Here is a 22,588-nt window from a genome sequence, read left to right as displayed (position 1 = left end):
ATTTTACTGCTTCCTAATGGAAATGATGTATAAAATTACGCGCGGGCCTCTTGGTCTCTCTTTTTTGTTCTCTCCATCTCAGACAAAAGTGTAGGGGGAGTAGTAAATTGCTATAAAATATTAAAACGAAACAATGTGCGAAAGGAAACAAAACAAAATCCATGCAACAAAACCAGCAAGAAGAAGAGGAAGTAGTGCTGCAAGAGGGGCGAGCTGTCTAGGGTCGGGGAGTGGTCGGAGTGGGAGCCGTGGGATCCGTACACAACAACCAGCAATGAGGGCGACACACAGAGAGACAGAAAAAGAGAAAGAGAGGAAGAGATAATCAGGCTGGCAGACGGTTTATGTGGCTCTACAATTTACCAAGTGTGGCACATTGGTTCCCTCGATGTCTCAACGATTCAGGAAAAGCCCCTCCAGGGGCAAACTTTCATGACAAAGCCCAACGATTTTCACACATTTTCACTTCATTCTCACGTAAGCCCTATTATATAGTCGAGTGATTCTGATTAGGATCAAAAAGACTCTTCATTCAAGGGAGTTCGTTTCCTTTAATTCCGATAATCTTCTCATTTTAAATGGTTTCTAGGATTATACCTAATTCATTTGATTAATTTTTGAAAACTTGAAAACTGTTGCCCAGTTTACTTTAGACTTTTCCTTTTTAGATGATTTTGATATATTTTCCGATTTGTTCTGAACTGCTCCATTTCTTACGTCTCTAAACTAGTTTTGGGCGATTTCTTATACATATACTCAGAAATTTCTAAATTTCTATCAATAGATTGATGGTGAATTTCTCTGTCTAATCATTAATTTAAAATACTTTTTTCTAGTAAAACGCATTTCGTTCCTTGTCCAAATTTAAAATCTTTAAGAATTGATATTATGTATCTTTTCTTTCTTGTTTTTTCGTCACATATTTCATATGTCTCTTACATGAATGTATATACATACATATTTGTTCATTCATTAAATGAGGAAAAAATGAAAAAAAAAAGAAAGAAGAAAAACAAGAAGCAAAGCTTATTTGTGCAGACAAATTGTTTATGTTGTCGGCGGCGGCGACTGAAACCTACCCCACCATGCCATGACATGCCCCTCTCTCACTCTCACCCTCTTTCATTATCTCTAACCACCCTCAACATTATGCTCGGCTCATTGCGTATGCCACTGGCAGTGTCTGCCACAGACAAGGCCAAATAAGTTGGGGTAGGTTCCTGTTCCGAGAATAAAACAAACAACAAATCGTTGATTAAAATAAGCAAAGAGACAACAAAACCAAAAACAAGGGAAGCTGCAAGTGGCAAGCAGAGCAAAAGAATGTTTCGCCAAAAAAACAAAAAAGTTATTTTTCGCCCAACGTGGGGCTCGAACCCACGACCCTGAGATTAAGAGTCTCATGCTCTACCGACTGAGCTAGCCGGGCTGTTGGCAATGTTCTGCCAGAAATCAAACATCAAACGGAAGCGTAGGCAAATTGACTAAGGATCCGAAATAGATCCTCATTCTCTTGTATTTTATTAAAATTACATTGGAAATTTGTAAATAGATTAAGCGATTTAAATGTGGCAATGAATTATTTGCCACGTTAAGTTGACGGGGACTCTTCATAAACTTTTAATTTATAGAATTAATTATATTAATTCGTGTATCGTCTTATTAAAACTAATTTCAACGATGTGTGTAAAACGTTCAGAACTATGAATATATATTATATTTTTAAAGATCAGTTAGAATCGATACAACGAAGAGTTCAAAAATATAATCAGAAAATATCTATGTAGCCAAAACTAAGCTAGGAAAACAAATGAAAGTAAAACCGACTAATTTTGTATTCACTTTTCAGGATTTTTCGATCCTTTTCATTGCTTCTTATACACATCTTAAAACATCTTTAATTAGTTATTGCTAATATTAATTTGTTTCTTAACATTTTAAGCATTGTAAGCGTACTTTATGTCCTTAAAAAACAATAACAATGTATCTTTATTTACATATTATCTGAACGAAGTCTAAAAACCTATTGAAATAGATGATCACTTAAATATAGATCTCAATATATTCCCGATCTTGGATGCTTACGGTAAATTTATTACCTTCACTTGAGAATTATAAGCCCGGCTAGCTCAGTCGGTAGAGCATGAGACTCTTAATCTCAGGGTCGTGGGTTCGAGCCCCACGTTGGGCGGCATTTTTTTTTTATATATTATTAAACAAAATGTCAAAATTTTCCAAACGAAACATCAACCTTGACAGTGATTGCAGTTTGCGTTGCTTACAACGCCTTCGCATTGTTTCGAATTCTAATAAACAAAGTCAATAAACCTTGCCTTCCTCCACACAAACACACACACACACACATTAAATGAGCTAAAAACAATAGACGACTCGTCTATTAATATAGTGTGAGTGGGACTATTTAGATATTTCCATATATTGAATTCAAAATGCTTAGCTAATCAGCGCGCCTAGACCCAGAAACGCCAATACAAAGAAAAGCACGTTTGGAAAATGCAAAAACACACACCAAATTATATGCATAACTCGTCGGCAATTCCAATTCCCAACGACAGCAACAAAAATAACAATAATAATAGCAAACGAACAAAAAAAAAAACAACAAGAGAAGGCAGCGGTTTTTGCTTTTTTGTTGTATTTGTTGTTTTTGTTTGTCAGGCAAATCTAATGAAACGAGGCGAATGACTGAACTTAACCTTAAAATAAAACACACAGCCAAACACATTCATGGCGCAGCGCATACCTAGTTAGTGTATATTATATGGTTTCCTATATTGGGGTCTCTCGACTATATAAAATGCGGTTAATGCACTGCTATCAAAGCTAAAAAAACAACAACAATTTGTGCGAAAAAAAGGAAATCAGAGAGTAAAGGCTATACAGATACCCTTTGTAATGTTGACGGTAACTTCTCAACGATCTTTAGTTGGCAATACTAAGCGGTTTTAAGGCTGCCAGGTGGACAAATAATAATAAGCTAATCGATTTCGGCCTTGAAAACTTTTGAAATCTCTTACTTTCGACTGACAAAATCTCAAAAGTCTCATGAAGGACATTTGTAGTCAGTGTTTTGGCTAGCAAGGCGGGATAGATGAAGCGTATAGGGAACCCTAATGGTTTTTGGAGTTGCCAGATTGTCAATAGTGTTGAATTTAAAGAATTATTTGCAAGCTTTTGAATCCTTTACTTTGAGTATTAAAATTTTTAAGTTTTCATATTACATTACGTTAGATTATAATGGGTACTGCACTTAATACTATCCCAGAAGTTTTATTTACTTCGGCAAAATCTTCAGAGATAAGCTTATAAGCTCTAAAGAACTTCATCCCTAAGTCGTAACGAAAAATGAGTTTTCCATGTTTCTTGTATGGCCAACTGGAACATTAAAGTACAGGGTACAAGTCAATGCAAATGCAAGCATTGCACATTTTTTGTTATTCATTTTTGTTTGACGTCTTCGAACGGCATATTATGGAAATATTGTGAATACTTTTTAGCAGTTGAAAGCACTCATACTCCACACACATACTCACACACAGCCAGGACACACAAAAAGGTCTGTCGGGGGCATAAATAATTGATATCAGAGACTAGCATCATCATCATCATCATCATTGCATTGCAAGCGGGAAACAGTTTTGCCCCCCGGCTCTTTTAGAATTTAACTCCTCTCCTATTCTGTCTGTCTGTCTGTCTATCTATGTATGTATGTCTGTGTATGTGACTAGCGCCCTGGGTCGGGGTCTCGGTCTCGGTCTGAGGCTTGGGTCTGAGGGTAGCCCATTAAAACTGCAAGCAAAAAACCTGAAATGCAGTTGGTAAGAGACCAACACAAATGAAGCAAGTAAGTCGACTCGTCGACTTGGGTATACCATACACCTGGTGAAACAAATATTTCAAATTTCGAACACCAAATGTATGTCTATTAAATTGTTTTTACATGTCTTATACTATGTGCTATCTCGCTCACTCTACAAACACACGAGCACTCTAGCGCCGCCACTAGCCAACGGCCAATTCTGGCCTTGTGGACCGCTTAGTTAAATACGTTCATACTCATATTTTACATGTTTCTAGTCCGATTTCAATAAAATTTGATAGTTTGGTAGAAATAGATAAGATAAATTAGTCTGCCAAATTTAAATACGATAGTCAAAAAACTAAAGGAGGAAATCGTTTTTTTCTAAATTATGGAGGCGGAAGTGGGCGTGGCAAAATGTGAAAATATCTAAATTCTCTGCGCATACTATGCCAGTATACATACTAAATTTGGTGACTTTAGCTTTGTTAGTTTTTGATAAAATCAGTTTTGTTTAATTTACGGGGGCGGAAGTGGGCGTGGCAAAATGTTTAAATAACCAATATCTGCGCGTCTATTAAGCTAGTCTACATACTAAATTTGATGTCGGTAGCTATCATAGTTTTTAAGGAAATCACTTTTATGTAAATTCCGGGGGCGGAAGGGGGGCGTGGCAAAAAGTTTAAACAATTAGTTTCTGCGCGCTAACTAACCGAGCATATAAACCAAATTTGATGTCTCTAGCTATTATACTTTTTAAGAAAAACAGTTTTGTGTGATTCCTGGGGGCGTAAGGGGGTGTGGCAAAAAGTTTGAACAGTTAATTTCTGCGCACTAACTAATCGGGTATACAAACTAAATTTTATGTCTCTAGCTGTCATACTTTTTAAGAAAAACAGTTTTATGTGATTCCTGGGGGCGTAAGGGGGCGTGGCCGAAATTCCAATTAACTCTGAACATGTGCATACTACACGAGTATACATACCAAATTTGGTGGCTCTAGCTCTTATAGTCTCCGAGATCTGCGTGTTCATACGGACGGACGGACGGACGGACGGACGGACGGACAGACGGACATGGCTAGATCGACTCGGCTGTTGATCCTGATCAAGAATATATATACTTTATAGGGTCGGAGAAGCTTCCTTCTGCCTGTTACATACATTTTGGCGACTTTAATATACCATTTCACCCTATGGGTGTATGGTATAAAAACTAAAGAGTCGCTCTACAAGTTTTCTGTAACAAAGTGACCTTGGATGTATATCGTTGGACGCATTCGCTCTCTCTTCGGTCAAGTGGTTACACACCAAAAACAAAAAAAAAGTTTAAATACGAAAAATGCAAAAAAGTTATTCTGCGCCCCCGGGTGGACTCGAACCACCAACCTTTCGGTTAACAGCCGAACGCGCTAACCGATTGCGCCACGGAGGCTGCTTGTGCATTGCGAGTCAGAAGCTCTAGTTGTGTTTAAGACGATGAATAGACAGTTCTTTATAGAATTATATGTCTTACAGAATTCTAATTATAATAAATTGGATAAAGATTACATATATTTTACTGTGTCTTGAGAGAAATAATTCAACATTTCATTTATTTAAACATCACGTGAAGAAAGCTTTCTGAAAGTAAACTAATATTAGCTCTAGTGGAAGAAATAGATAAGTTTAATTTATGGTACAAAAGTTTACTTGGTCTTAAACTTTGTATTAGTTTATCTAGACTTACAATTAGAGATAATGACTTTACACCATGAGTTTCTTTGTTAGAAGAACTTCTTTACTATATATTATATATAATTATTCTAGTCGAATGGTGATAATTCTTGCCCCTAGACCTAATTATTTTAAAAGAAACTTGTAAGCTTTTAGTAAAGTTGTCGAGTGAGTTGAATATATTGTCAATTATTCCATTTCGATTTGTTATTATAAAAGTTTCGTTGTTATTCCCTAGAAAACTTTACTAGATGGCGCTTACATTTATTACATCTATAAGGGTGTTAACGTAGCCTAAAGCTTATGATCACCTATAAATTTGTGGGATTTCCGTAGCCTCCGTGGCGCAATCGGTTAGCGCGTTCGGCTGTTAACCGAAAGGTTGGTGGTTCGAGTCCACCCGGGGGCGCAAAACAACTTTTTTGCATTTATTTCTCAAGAAATTGACAATTTCTTAAACTCTTTTCAATTTCTTCAATTCGTTTTCACATTTATGGAAGATAGTTCCCACTAATGTCAATTAATTGTTAAAGTTCATTAGATTATTTTGTATTTTGAATGAACATTACAACTTTTTTTTCATATGTATGTTTAATCATTATCTCGATAACATAGCTCCCTTAAGTTTAAAAGTTAAAATATTATTTTTCAAACTCCAATTAAAGGGGCTAAAAGTATATTCATCTAATTTATTTAAAGTTGCTTTGACCATTTTTGTTTGAAACAGTCTGTCAAATTCATTTAAATTGTTTTTATAATTTGCATATAAATTTCTGTTAATAAAAAATGAAATCAGCTTCTAACATTTTGACATATTTCCTCATTTTATTCTTTTTTTAATCAACTTGGAACAAAAACTATTGAAAGATTTCATCTTATATCTAAATATTTAAAAAATTTAAATTTAAATATTTAAAATTAAAAAAAAGTTATACTTCGATCCTGCCAGGAGTCGAACCTGGAATCTTCTGATCCGTAGTCAGACGCGTTATCCATTGCGCCACAGGACCGGTTGATCTATGCCGTGTTAAAAGTTTTACATAAAATTCATTGAATAGTTTTGAATAATGATCTAATTTTATGAGTTTTTCGTCTCTCTATTTCCAAAATAATTTATGCAAACTAATTAATTAATCTCCGAAACATGTTATAGACGTCATCAGCCATTACCTGTTGATTGCCTATAAAACTCGTTTTCCACATGTGTTTATTGAACTCTTCCATCGAGTATACCTATGTATATTTAAATTTTGTATTCTTCTTCTATTTGCAGTTGAACAACACAAATAGACAGTTTGACGAGCGTTTATTGTGTTTTTTTTTTTTTTTTGGGTAAGTTTAAAGAACTATGAAAATTTGATATACAGAGGGGGGTTTCTGCTCCCCTTTTGGGCGTCTACAGCTGTTGATTTTCACACATAAACTAAAGTCAATTGGAGGAAAAACTAAAACTTGGCAAACCTGAATATGAGAAAGCCCTTCAAATTAACAGAACTTTATTAGTAAAACATCTATCGAAATAGTTATTAGGCATGTGAATTGATTTAAACAACTTACTTGGATATATTTAAAGTCTAAGAGGAATTTAGTTATAATGAGGGGTATTTAGTTTTAATGCCTCCTATTAATTTTTTAAGTTTGTATGCCAGAACTAGTTAACAAAGTCACATTTTGAGTTGCGACAGTGGGCAAAACTTCACATGGAAGTTTATTGAGTTATGCGTTTCGAACCACTGTGCTAAGGCCATTTATTTTGTTTCCTAGCACGAGGATTTGCCACACCCCTTAAGGACTAGAGAAAATTGTCACAAGTGGCCGCTCCTGTTTTAAGTTGGTATTTCCACTTTGGCACCTTCTCCACACACACACACACCCACACACACACACACAAACACTCCCCGAGAGTGTGTGTGACAAAAAAGGTTTAAATAACACTTTTCAACACTCACTCGGGAGAAACTCATACACTTTTGTCTCGATTAAAGGCTATAAAATATGCAAGAATCCTCCCAAATAAAACGGAAACTCTTTTTCCATAAAGCAAAAAAAAAATATCAAAGAAGTTAAATTCGGCTATGCCGAAGTTTATATACCCTTGCAGTCCTTGACAATAATAATTTCACATGTTCAAAATTTGTTTTCTGCAACTCAATTCATTAATATACAAACAAAACAATTTTACTCTTCATACTATGTACAATTTGTTCTTCTTCTTCCCTCATTCCCTAAGCAAAGCAACGCACGCATACACATACAGTTTATGTAGCGTTGCGTCTGTGTGTGTATGCATGTCCTCTGTTGATTTGATGATGACGTAGTAGGCAGCAAGCAGAGCTGCCGGCAGCGATTGAACCGATTTATATAGACTGTAACTTGTGTTCTATTTATCAGATCAGGGTCAAATTTTGGGATCTGAGATTTTATATCAAATTCTATTATATTGGTAAATTTCATGGGGATACTCCAATTTTTGCAAAAATTTTTGTTCCAGAGTTACATATATGATATAGTAGTCCGATCCCAAAGATTTTCATACTTTATCTCACCCGAGTAAAACGCGTACGCACCGACGGACAGACGGACATGGCTATATCGACTTAGCTTCTCATGCTGATCAAGAATATATATACTTTATGGGGTCGGAAACGTCTCCTTCTGTGCGTTACAAACATCTGACCAATTTTATAATACCCTCTGCAAGGGTATAAAAAAAACCCACACGAATATTGCACGAATGAAATTTATCGATTTTCTTGCAGTATTTTTCCTCTGGTTGAAATCCCATTTAATACCGAGACGGAGACATGTCCTTGCCGTTCGAAGCTTTGTCGCCATAACGGCTGGGTCAGGTGGAAGACCTTTCCACTTGGTCAGTGTCAACAAGCCCCAAATTCTTCCCTTCCGATTCCCCTTCACCCCCAATGATGATCTCCCAGAGCAGTGAGAGCATTCATTGAGTGATTTTCTTTGCATTCAACTTAACATTTCACTTCGTTAGGCTAAGACCGACTCTGGTACGCCTTTCCGCTCCCATGGCCCACAAAAATTTCACCGTATTGTTTGGGTCAAGGATGCGCATTAGAAGAAAACTAGTGGAAAGAACTGAAAATGCAACGTCAAGCTGTGTGTGGGCGTGTCAGAAATGCCATCGACAGTCCAGTCATCTTAAAAGCTTTGAACTTTGACCAAGCCAACTCATTTTGACCCATGTTATGCTTGAATTTGATATCCATTACACTGCAGGAATTCCTCCTCCAGTGTCCTGGGTGAAATTTCAGTTGTCTGCATCATGCATAAAACATGAAGCAATGTCTGCCATGGCAAACATAATGTCTATAAATGCTTAAGGGACATCCAATGAATTGGAAATTATATGCACTAAGTAGATAGGAAAAGTTAGATTTAAGTTGGTTTAATTTATTAAACATACGAAGAGATTTTACTGAAATCCCAAGTATATAGAAACTTTGCACCGTTGAAGCACGTTCTTAAGCTTATCCGTATTATAAACATAGATTATGTTGGTCACTTGCCAGACAATATAATTTACCACTCTTAATCTCTTAAAATAACATTAAATCGGTTTTAGAATTGTTTGAAGTGCCAATTTTGAAGTAATATTCATCTTTCTAAACCCTTTTGCGACCCAATTTAAATGGATTTTGGGTGCCTACTGTAAATTCATTTCGTTAATTTATCAAAAATTTTATTTAATTTCCCATTTTATTTTGATTTTCTTTAAACTTTGTTCGAAAACCATCTAATTACCTTTTAGTTATCAGAAACCATTTCAAATCCCATTTCATAGTGATATTTCAAGAAAATGATTCACAAAATTAGAAGATTAATGTCTAAATGGTTTAAATATGTTTTTATAACCTATAAAAAGCCATTCTAGCTCACTTACCAGTGTTGTAAAGTTTTAAAAGTTGCTAGTTAGCTTATCAGAATTCGTTTCTAGATTCTAGATTTCGTGTTTCGAAACCTTTTTAGAGTGTTATAGTAAAAATAAACCTTTGATATCGAAATTTAAGCAGCTGAAGGGTAAAATGTTGTTCTTGCAGGATGCAATTTTCCTCATTTCCCTTGCCTAAGTTTTACATGATAGATTTAATGGATAAATGACTTGTCAAAGTGATTGTCACTTTGGTAAATCTAGAAATTAAAATTTAACCCACATAGTAAGCCCCTCCCCAGGGCCCACTCCTTTCTCATCCCAACTAATAAGCACAAAAATTGACCTACCTATGTCACTTTATACAGGTGTAAATGGCAGGCACGATATGTACATACATATATGCATTTATATATATATGTACATATGCATTTGGCCCTTCCCTTGGCCCCCTCAACTGAACTCAATCATCACATGATGCATACAACGCCCTAAAACATACAAACCAACCAACCAACACAAAAATGGGAAAAAACAAAAATAAAAACGAACTGAGCCAACATCTCGTCGTCGTATCGTGAAACGAGAGTGAATGCGACTGCAGTTGCTGCCGCTGCCAAAAATAAACATGCTATGTAAAATAGGCCGTATACAAAACTACATACCCTTCACACACACACCCTAGTGTACATATCCCCATAGTTTTTTTTTTTTTTTGATCCGCTCTCGGGCCCCAAAAGCGCAGGCTCTCGGCGCACTGCGAGATGTACCAAGTGCAAGAGCAATTTACGTCATCGTCATCGCCTATGCAATTTTTAAGGCCTCTCTCTCTGTGACACAACAGCCATACACACACACTCACCAAAAACTCTCTTTTGACAATTTCAGAGATGAGCGCAGGTAACCAAAAAATTTAGAGAAATCATAGAACTTGAGTTCTTTGGGAAAAGATACTCCAAATGGAAAGTTTTTCTAAAATTTTATAAATTTTTCATTTAACTAGGACTCATTTTCGAATTTTCGTATTTTTTTTGAAGCAGTTTACTTTAATTATATACAAATTTTGTTACATTCTGAAATTGGTTAGACATTTCATTTCTTAAAAACTTTAAATATTTTTCTCCTTTCGAAAACCTTGTTTGACTTAAAGTTCCTCATATTTCTAAACCTTTTAATATTTAACTTTCCAAGTTGGGACCTTTAGAAAATTAGAAATGAAGTAAATGAAATTCTAATTCTATATTATTTTTATGTTTTTCAATAATCTAATTTTTACTGGAGTATTAATGTTAAACTAAAATATTGTTTGGAAAGTTCCAAATCGAATATTATATCCTCTTTACTGTCCGATTTTTCCAGAACCTATAACTAATTGAGGCTAACTTTGACTTAACTTATGTTTAGTTAAAAACTATCTGTTTAGGCCCTTTGAAGTCAGGTTTCTCCAGCTTTAATGCATTGACCGAGTTCTTAAAGAAATAACAGATTCTTTTTTAAATATTTTACTCGAATCACTACTCTCCCTCAAATTAGGTATGATGAAAAAACTAAGGTCTTACGATTTATATTGTAAAGAAGTTTCGAATGGGAAACCAAGGATCTTCGAAAGACTTGCTATGGGTCTCTAAAATTGTGTAGAAATAATAGTTCTAGGACTAAATGTAAGAATCCATGGCTACAACAAATTTTAAAGAGATCTAAAGGCGAAAGGAAGTTATATGTAGGTACATATACTCAACATTATCCATAAAATTATCTAAATGGATCTTATTGAGTGTAGAAGACTCTACTTTATTATACATACATATAAGGGAACTGGTTCTTTTTTGTTTTTGTCTAGCCAGTATAATAACAGATTGGCGATTTCAGAACGATCTTGAAGTGAGATCTCAGGAATCAATCTGCTCTCAAATTACTTTAGTTAGTTTCCATTGATGATCTAACTCTAGGTCTCTAGGGCATAATTTTGTCTTCAACTAGGTGTAAATTGGGTTGCGGCTTTTGGCTTATGGCGACTGGCGGTTGCAATCAATTTTTGTTTTTGTTTTCTGTTTTTTAGCCATGGCTCGCTGCGTTTCGTGCCGTTCACTCTCCATCTCATTTTTCATCTTTATCTCTCTCTCTTTCTCTCCCCCACACATAATCGCTCTGTCTCTACCTCTCTTTGGGTAGATTTCTCTTTCCTTGTCTTTTGGGTGTAAATTTGTAAGCTTTGTAAAGTTGCATGTGCGAGTGTGTGTGTGTGTGAGTGACTGTATCTGTGTGAGCGAGTGTGTAAAATTTATTCAGTGTTTTTTTTTTTTTTGTTTTCTAAGGTTCAGTCACAGAGTTGAAGGTCAGTTTGATGTTTTATGTCATTAAACTTGCCGTCGTCGTTGTTGTTGGTGTTTTTTGGTGTTGTTGTAGTCGTTGATTTAACATTTTCGTCATCGCTGCGCTCTGAGACACTGCGCTTTCTCGTATTTTGTTTCTTTGGTTTTTGTTTTTTTTTTTTTTTTTGTTTATTGCCGCGTTTTGTTGGCGTGTCGAGACACACTCAATTGGGGCGTGAATGGAGGAATTCCCTTCTAAATGAACCTTGTTTATCATGCTCCTCCATCAAACACACACAAACACACAGGAAATAGGTGTGGAATGGATTTTTTGCTAATAATTTTCAAATCAGGTCAATCGAAAATTGTTAAGAAAAGTTAAAAATAAGCATATTCAAATTTGATTACGGTTAGTGTAGCGAATTACAGTTAGAAACAGTTTAGTGAACTTATTATTAAAGTACTGTTATTCCAGCGAATCTATGTCATTTGGATCAGCTGATCTAAGCTCTCTCTCTCTCTCTTTGACAGTTGTAACAGGTTCCTTCGATTGTTAGCCAACTAAGTGAAACCAATGACCATGACAAAATCAAGTAATTTGCTGAGAAATTTGTAAAATATGTAAACAATTTGCCATTAAATTTTTCTAGATTTTTCCCTGTTAACTTTAGTTCTGGCCTTCGGTTAGCTTCATTTGTATGAGAGAGGGAGGGGCCTAAGCTGGATGCAAAAATTTTGCTTTCTTTTCCAACCTTTGCGCTTTTTTGGATTCCCTGCACGAAACATTGCGTTGGGTTCAATAGACTATTATTGGTTAATTAGTGAGGTTATGTGTGAAGGTACAAATTGTCATCTACGAAACGGTAAATTTCCATTTCAATTAAACTCTCTCTCGTTCTCTCAGCTGACATTTTTCCATAGAAATAAGAAAAAAAAAGCATTGCCAAATTCCCACGAATAAAAAAGCAACAATCACACGTTCTTAAGCCCACAAATGCACTCACTAAGAGAGCAGGATGGAAGATGGAAAAAAGAGAGGGGTGGTGAAGGGGTAGAGAGAGTGCATGGCCCAGCCGCAGCCCACAGAAAGAGAACGAAAATTCCATTAACAAAATCCAAAAAAAAAAAAAAGCAACAAAAAAAAAAAAAGAAATATCCATTAAAATCAAAAGTCACATAGCAGGCGAAATCAACAACAACAACTACAACAAAAAGTGTGTTACAAAGTCACAACAACAACAGCAAAAGAGACCAACAAGTAGAGCTTAAAAAGCCACAACACAAAAAGAAACCAAGAATAGCAGCAGCAGCGGCGCAGCAGAGCAGCAATCCGGAGTCTACAATGAGCGTAAAGGTGGGCGGGAGAGGATGGTGTTTCAAGGTGGGGTGTGCGGTGTAGGGGGGAGAGCCCATATCAAAAACCAGTTTTCACAGTGGCCCAAACCCAAAGAACAACAACAACAACAACTCAACACGCAAGTGCCATGAGCTTACAGTGGGTTAGATACATATGCAAATTAAAAAACGAAATATGTACATCTTATAAATACAATCGTCAAATTTGTATTATTGGGGATTCTTATGAAACTGAATATAAAATATATATCCAAATGATCCGCAATGGATTAAAAATGACTATTAAAGCTTAAGTTACGCTTAACTTACTATTCGTCTTTACTTGTCCAATGCTTATCATCCAAACTCGTTGAGAAAATTTACGATATCTGACATACATTTGTATGTATGTATTAGTATGTACATATGTAGTTAGATATGTACAACTATTGAATAAAAGAAGTTCTCAAAGAGAACACTAATTTGAAAGATACATAAATTTTATATTGCAACTCAATTACCTTTGCCCACTGTGGCTAAAACAAACCGAAAAAACAAAATGAAAAGACAAAAACCAAATACAACGCAAAACCAAAAGTAAAATTAACATTATGCATGTTAGTTTACATTGCTCGCAAATGATGCTGTTAATGCAGAAGAGAAGCAAAACAAAGAGAGAGAAAGACAACCCCGCCACCTACCTCACCCACCCTTCACCCACATACAAAGTCGCACATTCTGCTCTTGGAGCTTTACCCAGAGAGCGAGAGACAATCCGAGAATCAGAGAGAAAGAAAGAAGGTAAAGTTTATATTGACAAAAAAAAAAAACACACAGTTGCGTTCGCGTCGCGGCGGCTCTCGTGTAAAGTTGAACAAATAAGATGCAGAGGAAAATAGAAACAAATTAAAATATTGTGCTAGAAATAGACTATTGAACAAATCAGAAAACAAATTAATTAACGGAGACTGAACGAACTATCCGCGCTCGTGTCCAAACAGTCCTTTCTCCCTCCTTTCGTTTACTATCTTGCACTCTATTTGGTTTCCCCCTGCTCTTTCTCTGTGTGTAAGTTGTTGTTGCTGTTGTGCGGGAATTTTATAAATTGTGAAGAAAAAGAGTGTTAAGAAAAAAGTCTTAAGAAGACGAAGAAGAAGAACGTTTACACAAAAAAAAGCAAAAAGAAAACTGTGCCGTGTTGGAGTTGTGACACGTCTACCCTCCCCCTCCACCTTCCCCTTTAACGAGTACAATGTGTGTGTCTTAACTCCCGCTCCCTCCCTCCATTCCCTTGCTACTACTACCTTTTCCTGCAGTTGGCGCTTGTTTACTCGCTCTCTTTGCTAGTGTGTGTGTGTGTGTGAGAGAACGAGCCCGCCACGATGGTGAGAGTAACAGTGAGTGAGAGCGAAAGAGAGCACTTGGCCGGAGAGCATCGAAATGTTTCTTAAATCATCCAAAACCAAAAATGCATTTTAAAGCAAAAAATATAAAACAAAAACGCCAACAACTGCAATAAAAATGATATGTTTTTTTTTTTTGCTGCGTTTGTGTTTCTTTCCTGGCCTGTCTGTAATAATTGCTAGCTGCCAAAAAACCAAAAACAAAAAAAAATGTTAAATTCAAGTCACAAAATGCACGTGTCTGGGGGCTGCTGCAGGCGGTTGCAGTTGCAGCCAACAGCCAGCCCCATTTCCAGTCAAAGCTTTTTGTTCTCTCTCTCTCTCGCTCTCTCACTATCGAGCTCACCCGACCGCTGTTTGTTTGCGCTCTCCCATGGACTCTCTTCTGTCTGTGTCTCTCTCTCTTTTTGTGTCTTTGATTTGTAACAAAATGCATTTGCACAGTGATCAAAAAGTGAATATTAAATGTTGATTTCTATTTACTGCTTCAATTTTGCAGATTTCGTTTAATAATTCTACAAAAGTGACAAATTTAATGACAATTAAGCACAAATACAACAAATATTCATATTGATATTACTCTCTTTGGATTAATACATTAATTGCATGTTACATTGGGTGAGTAATGAGTAACTTTTAAAGGCAAAATACATACAATAGTCCTTGAAAGTCTTTAACTAAGCAGATTCAATAGTTCATAAAGATCCTCAAAGGTCCTTTTTAGTAGCAACGATTATTGGTCGTTCCATTAAGTCGCCTTATAGATAATATACACTATTTGACATTTTTTTTTTTACCTTTTTATTGAAATTAATCCACAAATGTTTTTCTATTTGTTTATCACAATTACTTCTGGGATATATTTAAAAAAAAAAAAGGTGCAGCAGACACTGTTTGTTATCAAAAATAAATAGATTTCACTACTTTTATAAGCACTAATTAAATAAAATGAATAATGGAATGTTTTTCTAGTCTTATGTTAGTTGCATTTAAAATATTACCATAGAAGTAGGGAAATTAAGCAAATTGATCTGGATTTCTGTCTCTATTATCATATAGAATTCTTATCTCTACTTCTAAGGCTAAGAAGCCTTCATAATTGGATATTTTTCAATAGTTATACAAAAATTTAATTACATAAATGAGATTTTTAGTGAATTTCAATTATATTAAGTCTAATTAGAAACTGGTTTGGAGAATTATCACAGATAACACATGTGAATTAATAATTTAACTAAAAAGAAATTACAAATACATTAGTATGCAGAACTCTTAAACTTAATAAAGATATAGCATTTTTAGCTTTAAAAGTCGTCAGTTGAGCTTCATAACGTCTGGAACCCCTTAGGACTTTATTATCGATAGTTTTAATGCTATAATACAGCCAAATATCTATTACAGTTTTGGTATGACCTGAAGAATAGTTTTCCAGTTCTTGCAAAATGTTTCAGCGACTTAAGAAGAACATTTGTCATAATTAGTCAGATATTTAGAAGTCTGGAGCCTTAAATAGGACCCACTATTAGAATTATTAAAAATGAAATGGTTAAATGATCATTGAGTTTTCTTTTTATCATTCTATATAATCCTCCTAAAACTTATTTGCCCCTAAAAAGGCCAACAAAAAAACGTATAAGGAAGAATTCTTTTGGGCTAATTGTTATGTACATAAATTGCAAAATGTTTTCTTTTTATTTTTGGTTTTGTTTTTTTGCCCTCCCCGACGTTGTTGGCAATTGGAAATGCAGATGAGGAGGATTTTGATTCTCTTTTTTGTTTTTGTTATTGTCGCCGCCAAGTTTTCCCTCTCACACAAAAAAGAAAAGAAACAAAATTGTGTTATTTTTGCAACGGAAATGCATCGTTTGCGTCGTCGGTCTTTCGGTGGGCTGTGGGTTGAGGGAACTGACGGTCGGTCGGTCGGTCGGTCGGTCGGTCAGTCAAAAGTCTCTGTGTCTCTGTCTATTTGTTTAGTCACCGTCAACCGTAAACTCTCTGGGTCCATATAGAAAATTAGTGCAAGTGCAACACAAGCGAAATGAAAGGCGAATAAACTTTGGGTAATGCAAATGAAATGCATTATACAATGTGAAGGGAGGGAGGGTGGTAGGGGGTCAGGTGAGTTGCAAGGGTCTCGAGAGTCTATTTTTCATGTGCGATAAATAGATTGCAATCTGTCTAAATCTAATTTTAGCATTTCGCTTTTCCGCTTTTATTAAAATTTAATAAACATATATTATATGAAAGATGACGGTGCCCCAGGGAAGAGAAAGAGAGAGGGAAAGGCTAGGTGGGTTATTATATAAGCATCTATAGGGGAAATTGGGTCAACGTCAACGTAGTTCGTTCGTTTTTTCTCCACACTCTGAATGTACTACATATAGAGAAACGACCTTATCAAGGATTCTGGGTCAATATGCTTACGCCATTTTGTCGGCGTCTCGCATGGTTTCCCCTCTATGGATGTGTGCTTGTCTATGTGTGTGTGTGTGCGTGTGAAGTGGGAGGGCCTTCTCTCTTGGGAATTCAATTTGCACAAACAAAAGACACCGCCTTCTGGCAGTCTGGGGGTTACAAAGTATTATGTTTGCATGTCATACGTATTTAAAGTGCATTAAACTACTGCATTGACCTCATTTGTCAGGTAGTTTTACACTCACATCAGTTGAGGTAATTGACATCTGCTCATGTAATATATACTGTGAGAATTGTATATTAATTTGATTTGTATATACATATATATAGACTAAATGTCGAATGACTAAGCTTAATATTTCTTTATTAGGAATTTATTGCCATATATTTTAATAATTGCATCATTGTTGGCTAAAGCAAAGTCCAGAGCATTGCAAGTTCATCAGTTAAATGCGTCACCTGAAGGCTTGTCGGCATCTGCCTCCGTGGCGCAATCGGTTAGCGCGTTCGGCTGTTAACCGAAAGGTTGGTGGTTCGAGTCCACCCGGGGGCGCAAAGCAATTTTTTTGTTGTTTTCTTTCTTTTTTTTTTAACATAGAATTGTTAATTCTTTGCTTTGAATTTATTAAAATTGTCATTAATATGAAAACAACATTTGATGACCCCCCCAAAAATTCTTTCTTATTTTGTATAAAAGCAATATTTAAAAAGTTTAAGTTGTCAAAAATACTAAACTCAAAAATTGGTAATTTAACAACACTTTGACGTACAAAAGAGTAAAGAACTTAACATGTATTTTGATATAAAGTGGAAATAAATGGTAGAATCCAAACTTCTTGAGATTATAGGAACGTAATGGAAAGATTAAAAAGGTAAAACTAAGATTGAAAATATTAAATATAAGAAATGAGGGTCAAAATATAAATATGAAAATGCGAATTCAATTTTGTTTTCCACCTCAGTGGATCAGTGGATCCACCTACTAAATCTTCCTTTAAAAATCCTTAATTTGAGCTGGGGAGACCTAATTACTCTGGAAAGAATGTTATAAATAATTATAACTAATTATAATAATTTCTTTCATTATATTGACTCCTAAATGTTAAGACTTGAGTCCTAAAAAATAATTGGAAACTGTCAAGTCCCACGTATTTTCAAAATAGTAGGTAGAATTCTATTTAGTTCGATTCAAGAGTTTCATTTAACTAACTACTGTCAAATAAGAATAAATCTATTTAATAAGAAATAAATAAATACAAATTTTCTTAAAATAGAAACAAAAAAGTTGCTTTGCGCCCCCGGGTGGACTCGAACCACCAACCTTTCGGTTAACAGCCGAACGCGCTAACCGATTGCGCCACGGAGGCTGCTTGTTGCCCTTTCGAAATCAACTAAAATTCGCCAATTGTGTAACAAGCTGTTAAGCCAAATTAAATAGGAAATTGCATGTAGTTTAGATAAGATAGTCAGTTAGACAAAATAGTTCCTTGTTTGCTTTAGATATAGATAATGATGGTTGCAATTCAATGCCAATTGGAAGGGCGATTTAAGAATTCTGCAAAAAAAACACGTCAACATGAATTATTACTGCACGTTATGTTAAGTGAGATATTTGACCGACCTCAGACATGTGCCTCCGTGGCGCAATCGGTTAGCGCGTTCGGCTGTTAACCGAAAGGTTGGTGGTTCGAGTCCACCCGGGGGCGTGAGTAATATTTTTTACTTCCTATTTTTTTTTTAATGTTTTTTTTCTCTTTTTCTTGTTAGATATTTGTTGGTTTGCGGCGAAAACTATGTAAATACAATGCAATTGGGCAACATGAAGGCGTGGCCATGTTGTCAAATATTGTTACAACAACAAAACGAAGAAGAACAATCAGTAGTAAATTGTAAGAAGAATCTCAACGAAAAATGTACCGTTTGAATGCCGCAACACAGCAACAGCAGCAATCGGAAACCGGACAATCCACAACACCCACAACAACAATAAAATTAGAACCCATGCCAGACGTCATAGCCCTGACCACCAATAATTTGACAGCAGCAACAGCGGCTGCAGGAGGCGGAGTAGGTGTGGGCGTGGGAGCTGGTCACAATTCCACCACTGTTACCATTGTAGCTCCACCGAAGACAATAACAACATCGACAGCAATAACAGCAGCAGCAGGAGCAACAACAACTGAAACAGGAGTGGGAGTGGCTTCCACTTCGAAAGCTGCTGCCAATGGCCATTTAGTGGTCAAGAGACCACGTCTAGATGCGTAAGTTAAGCAGCACTTAGTTAATCCTAACGCAAAATTTAATTCATTATACTCCTTATTGCAGTCCCGAGGATTGGATGTCCACTCCGAGTCCGGGTAGCGTGCCCAGTTCCGCTCCGCCCTTATCACCATCGCCGGGATCACAGAATCACAGTTACAACATGTCGAACGGTTATGCATCGCCCATGTCTGCAGGCAGCTACGATCCCTACAGTCCCAATGGCAAAACAGGTTAGTCCGACTCCTAAAAGGGGTTTTTTTTTTTTTAGCAGAAGGCGGTAAACGTTTTGAAAAATAACGTTCGCTCTGTTAACAGAAAGCTCTTTTCTGCTGTTAACTCATAAGTTGAACTGAACTGCTTTTGAGCTAGAGTGCGCCACTGTTGCAACGTACTGTTAAGCAAGCAGTGCTGAATTTCATACAACTTTGTTTGAAAATACCTTTAAAAATTAATTCACTTTGATGTGAAGATATTTTAGTTGACTAATAAATGACTAACTTAAGATTGGCCATAAAAAGAATCGTACTTTATTAATGAAAGAATCGTACAAAATAAGAATTAAATTAAATATTGCTTATAGTGAAGTCAAGTCTTAAGAGCCGAGCAGTCTGCTTTAATATTTATCTAATGATAATCGAAGCTTAACCCTACCAAATTTTGAGAAATGCCTACCAATTAAAATGACTGATTGTGAGTCAAGGACTACCCACAAGGACGTTCTGTTTAGATTTACAGCTCTTGACTGCAAATGAGTGTCAAAGGTCACACAATAAGGTATAAAGTATCTCTCTCGAACAGCGATTGAGAATAGGTAACCAAAGTGTTCCTATATAGAGACTAACTATTTAGTTTCAAGATTAATGCACATATAAATTACCAATTATGTGGATCAACAGCAAAAAAAAAAAACACGTCGAACAGAAACGCAATGAAATGAAAACGTCAAGAAAATGTGCTAAGAACGAAATCAAGCATGCAAACAAAATGTTGTTATTTGGTTGGTCTTTGGAGGCGGCAACCATTCTCCATTATCTACTTCTATATATTTTTCGTCTACATCATTCTTGTTTAAGGATTGCGCATACGCCACATTGCACACAGCAGCAGAGAAGAAGAATAAGAAGAAGAGGTGTGCCCCACTTGGGGCCAAGGCGAAATTGCCAGTAAAATGGCAAGAAAGGAAGAGGAAAAAAAAAAACTGATGTTGAGAGAAGGATTTTCTTCTGTCTGATACACATAAAAGTTAACCGAAACAGCCTTGGCATGATTTCATTATGCCACCCACTTTCTGGGTCCTTGTTTTTCGGTGTTGCTCCTTTGCTTTGCTCCGCTCACCGCCAGACACTTGTACAAGCTAAAAGCCCCCAAGTTCAAGCACACGCACAAAACGGCGCCGTTTTTTGGGGTAGATGGAGCGAATCGATTATTTTTGGGCCGACTTGGCCATTTTATTTTAGGACCCATAAAAACCCAAAAGCGACCCTAAAGAATTTGTGAAGCTGTGTGCGTTCCCTTTTTTTTTTTTTGATAGGGGCGTTGTCCGGGCTGGGCCGGCCAAGCCGTATGATGCGTATGTCCTTCGTCTGGTTGGGTGACTTTTTGGTGGGTGGTTCATTTGGTTCTACCTCAAAGTTTGTTGTCTCGACGCGCAGTGCCAAAAAACGACGTCGACAGAGCAGAGCAGAGTAGAGCAGAGCTGTGGCAGATGTCTGTGGCATTCTCCTCATCGTCGAAGCAGTCGTCGTCGTCGTCGTCTGGTGACCTTCAACTTTCAACTTTATTGCCATTGTCAGAGTCAGACGCCTACACTCAGGAGCCTCCGCCCTCTCTCCGCCTCTGCTTCTGCCTCTTCGTGTCTGTCTGCGGCGCGTTTTGGTAATTTTGAGGCTTACATTCTGAACTGAATGACTGAGCGAAGCTTTCCCACCCATCCTCCAACTTTTGGTTGGGTTGTCTGCAATTCGTGACCTTGAAGTTGGCCACGTTTTCACGTGAAAGGTGAAAGGCACGTTTCATACATTTCTCTCTATACCCATCTAGCTAGGGGGGTGGGGGGGGGGATTGTCTGTGTGCCCGTGTTTATCATTGCCCGTCTGTGTTTGGGGCCGGGCACCGGGGAGTTCTCCGTGTTCCGTTTCTAATTTCTTGGTTTCGTAGGTGCGTCACATTAAATTTAATATTTTCCTGATACGCAATCACTTGGCGCAGGTTAATAAACTTCAAGTCACAGTATTGTCACATTAATCAAATTGATTGGTGAGTAATGGAGTCAAAAATGAATGAGAATTGTCAATGAGACAGGGGAATTGCTGAATTTCCATCAACATATTTGCACAGGAATAGTCTGCGTAGTAGTCTATGATCTCCAAGGAGCATAGTTAGCATAGTTTCACTCTTTAAATTACATTTTAAACTAAATTTATTTAGACCATACTGAAATAGTATTTACTTGATAAGCATAGAGTGGTTGTAGTAACTGTCAGACTTCTGATTGTTCAGCTCTCTAAGCTCTATAGATAGTTGTACCTATATATATATATCAGTTTCTCTCTTATAACGATAATTTGTTCTGATATGCGCAAACTTAAGATATCGTTTCTTTAAAAAAATCTGTAAAATTCCAATCCTGGGCATTTCTGATTACGACAGAAGGTTGAGTAATTTCCTTTCAATGTGAAATAGTAGGAATGAATATGTGGTAGAGAGGTGTCTCTATGCATTGAGATCGACATTTACGACGTGTAGTCCTATAAACAACATTCCTCAATTCAATAGGGCTAAAAAGAATAATGAATAGAAATGAGTGCTAAAGTAGTAGTCGATGTCATTCATTCATTGGTTAAGTGCTTGACTGAATCAAATGAATAGAAAGGTATTCATGCAGCTCTCCATAATATAGAGTGTTGTTAGTCCTCTGAGTTGTCTTCAAATCCGCTATATTTTGATATATGCTCTTAGACAGTGTAGTAATGACATCAAAAACACATTCTTCAAGAATATTGGCTAGATTATTCTGTAATTTAAACTCAGTTACCAATGGCCATACCAATTGCTAATATTTTGCCAAAAACTAAGTAAGATTTTTGATTTGTACTTTCTCTTTGAGTTCAAAGATTTAGAAATGTTGAGAATTTACGTAAATATTTTAAGTTCGAATAAATGTTTCAAATTCCTAACTAAATTTCTGAAATTTTCTTTTCCTTTTCAGGTAAGTGTTATCGATAAAAACTCACGTTTTTGATGAGGTAAGAGCAAAGATACATTCATTTTGGCCATTTGCTTGCTCTCTCTTTCTGTTAACTGTTAATTGCATAAGAACGAAACCCTTTGCAGACGTGTCTGACTCTTACTCGAATTTCAAGAATAAATCGAAGAGATCCTAACACGTAAAATTAGCATACATAACCGTTGGCTGCAGGCACTTTCCAAAG

The 22,588-nt window shown here is 36.3% G+C and overlaps 1 protein-coding gene and 8 non-coding genes across 9 annotated transcripts in view; 5 read left to right on the top strand and 4 right to left on the bottom strand.

The window, feature by feature from the left end:
• Positions 1–1,356: 1,356 nt before the first annotated feature.
• On the bottom strand, positions 1,357–1,429 carry TRNAK-CUU (transfer RNA lysine (anticodon CUU)). Its single transcript has one exon. It is a non-coding gene; the product is annotated as a tRNA-Lys (tRNA).
• A 689-nt stretch (positions 1,430–2,118) lies between these two features.
• On the top strand, positions 2,119–2,191 carry TRNAK-CUU (transfer RNA lysine (anticodon CUU)). Its single transcript has one exon. It is a non-coding gene; the product is annotated as a tRNA-Lys (tRNA).
• A 2,989-nt stretch (positions 2,192–5,180) lies between these two features.
• Positions 5,181–5,254, bottom strand: TRNAN-GUU (transfer RNA asparagine (anticodon GUU)). Its single transcript has one exon. It is a non-coding gene; the product is annotated as a tRNA-Asn (tRNA).
• A 616-nt stretch (positions 5,255–5,870) lies between these two features.
• On the top strand, positions 5,871–5,944 carry TRNAN-GUU (transfer RNA asparagine (anticodon GUU)). The gene has a single exon. It is a non-coding gene; the product is annotated as a tRNA-Asn (tRNA).
• Positions 5,945–6,472: 528 nt separating this feature from the next.
• On the bottom strand, positions 6,473–6,545 carry TRNAR-ACG (transfer RNA arginine (anticodon ACG)). Its single transcript has one exon. It is a non-coding gene; the product is annotated as a tRNA-Arg (tRNA).
• Positions 6,546–13,906: 7,361 nt separating this feature from the next.
• Positions 13,907–22,588, top strand: part of EcR (Ecdysone receptor) — a 93,616-nt gene continuing 84,934 nt past the window's right edge. The window contains 4 exon segments of the mRNA XM_068291220.1: positions 13,907–14,145; positions 14,980–15,098; positions 18,663–19,156; positions 19,221–19,387. Of these exon segments, the coding sequence (XP_068147321.1) occupies positions 18,807–19,156; positions 19,221–19,387 (517 nt within the window). The 5' untranslated portion in view covers positions 13,907–14,145; positions 14,980–15,098; positions 18,663–18,806.
• Positions 17,375–17,448, top strand: TRNAN-GUU (transfer RNA asparagine (anticodon GUU)). The gene has a single exon. It is a non-coding gene; the product is annotated as a tRNA-Asn (tRNA).
• On the bottom strand, positions 18,189–18,262 carry TRNAN-GUU (transfer RNA asparagine (anticodon GUU)). Its single transcript has one exon. It is a non-coding gene; the product is annotated as a tRNA-Asn (tRNA).
• Positions 18,528–18,601, top strand: TRNAN-GUU (transfer RNA asparagine (anticodon GUU)). The gene has a single exon. It is a non-coding gene; the product is annotated as a tRNA-Asn (tRNA).

Source organism: Drosophila tropicalis, unplaced genomic scaffold (assembly GCF_018151085.1).
Source record: "Drosophila tropicalis isolate 14030-0801.00 unplaced genomic scaffold, ASM1815108v1 contig_593, whole genome shotgun sequence".
Lineage (NCBI taxonomy): Eukaryota > Metazoa > Arthropoda > Insecta > Diptera > Drosophilidae > Drosophila > Drosophila tropicalis.
This window is presented reverse-complemented; position numbering and strand designations above follow the sequence as displayed.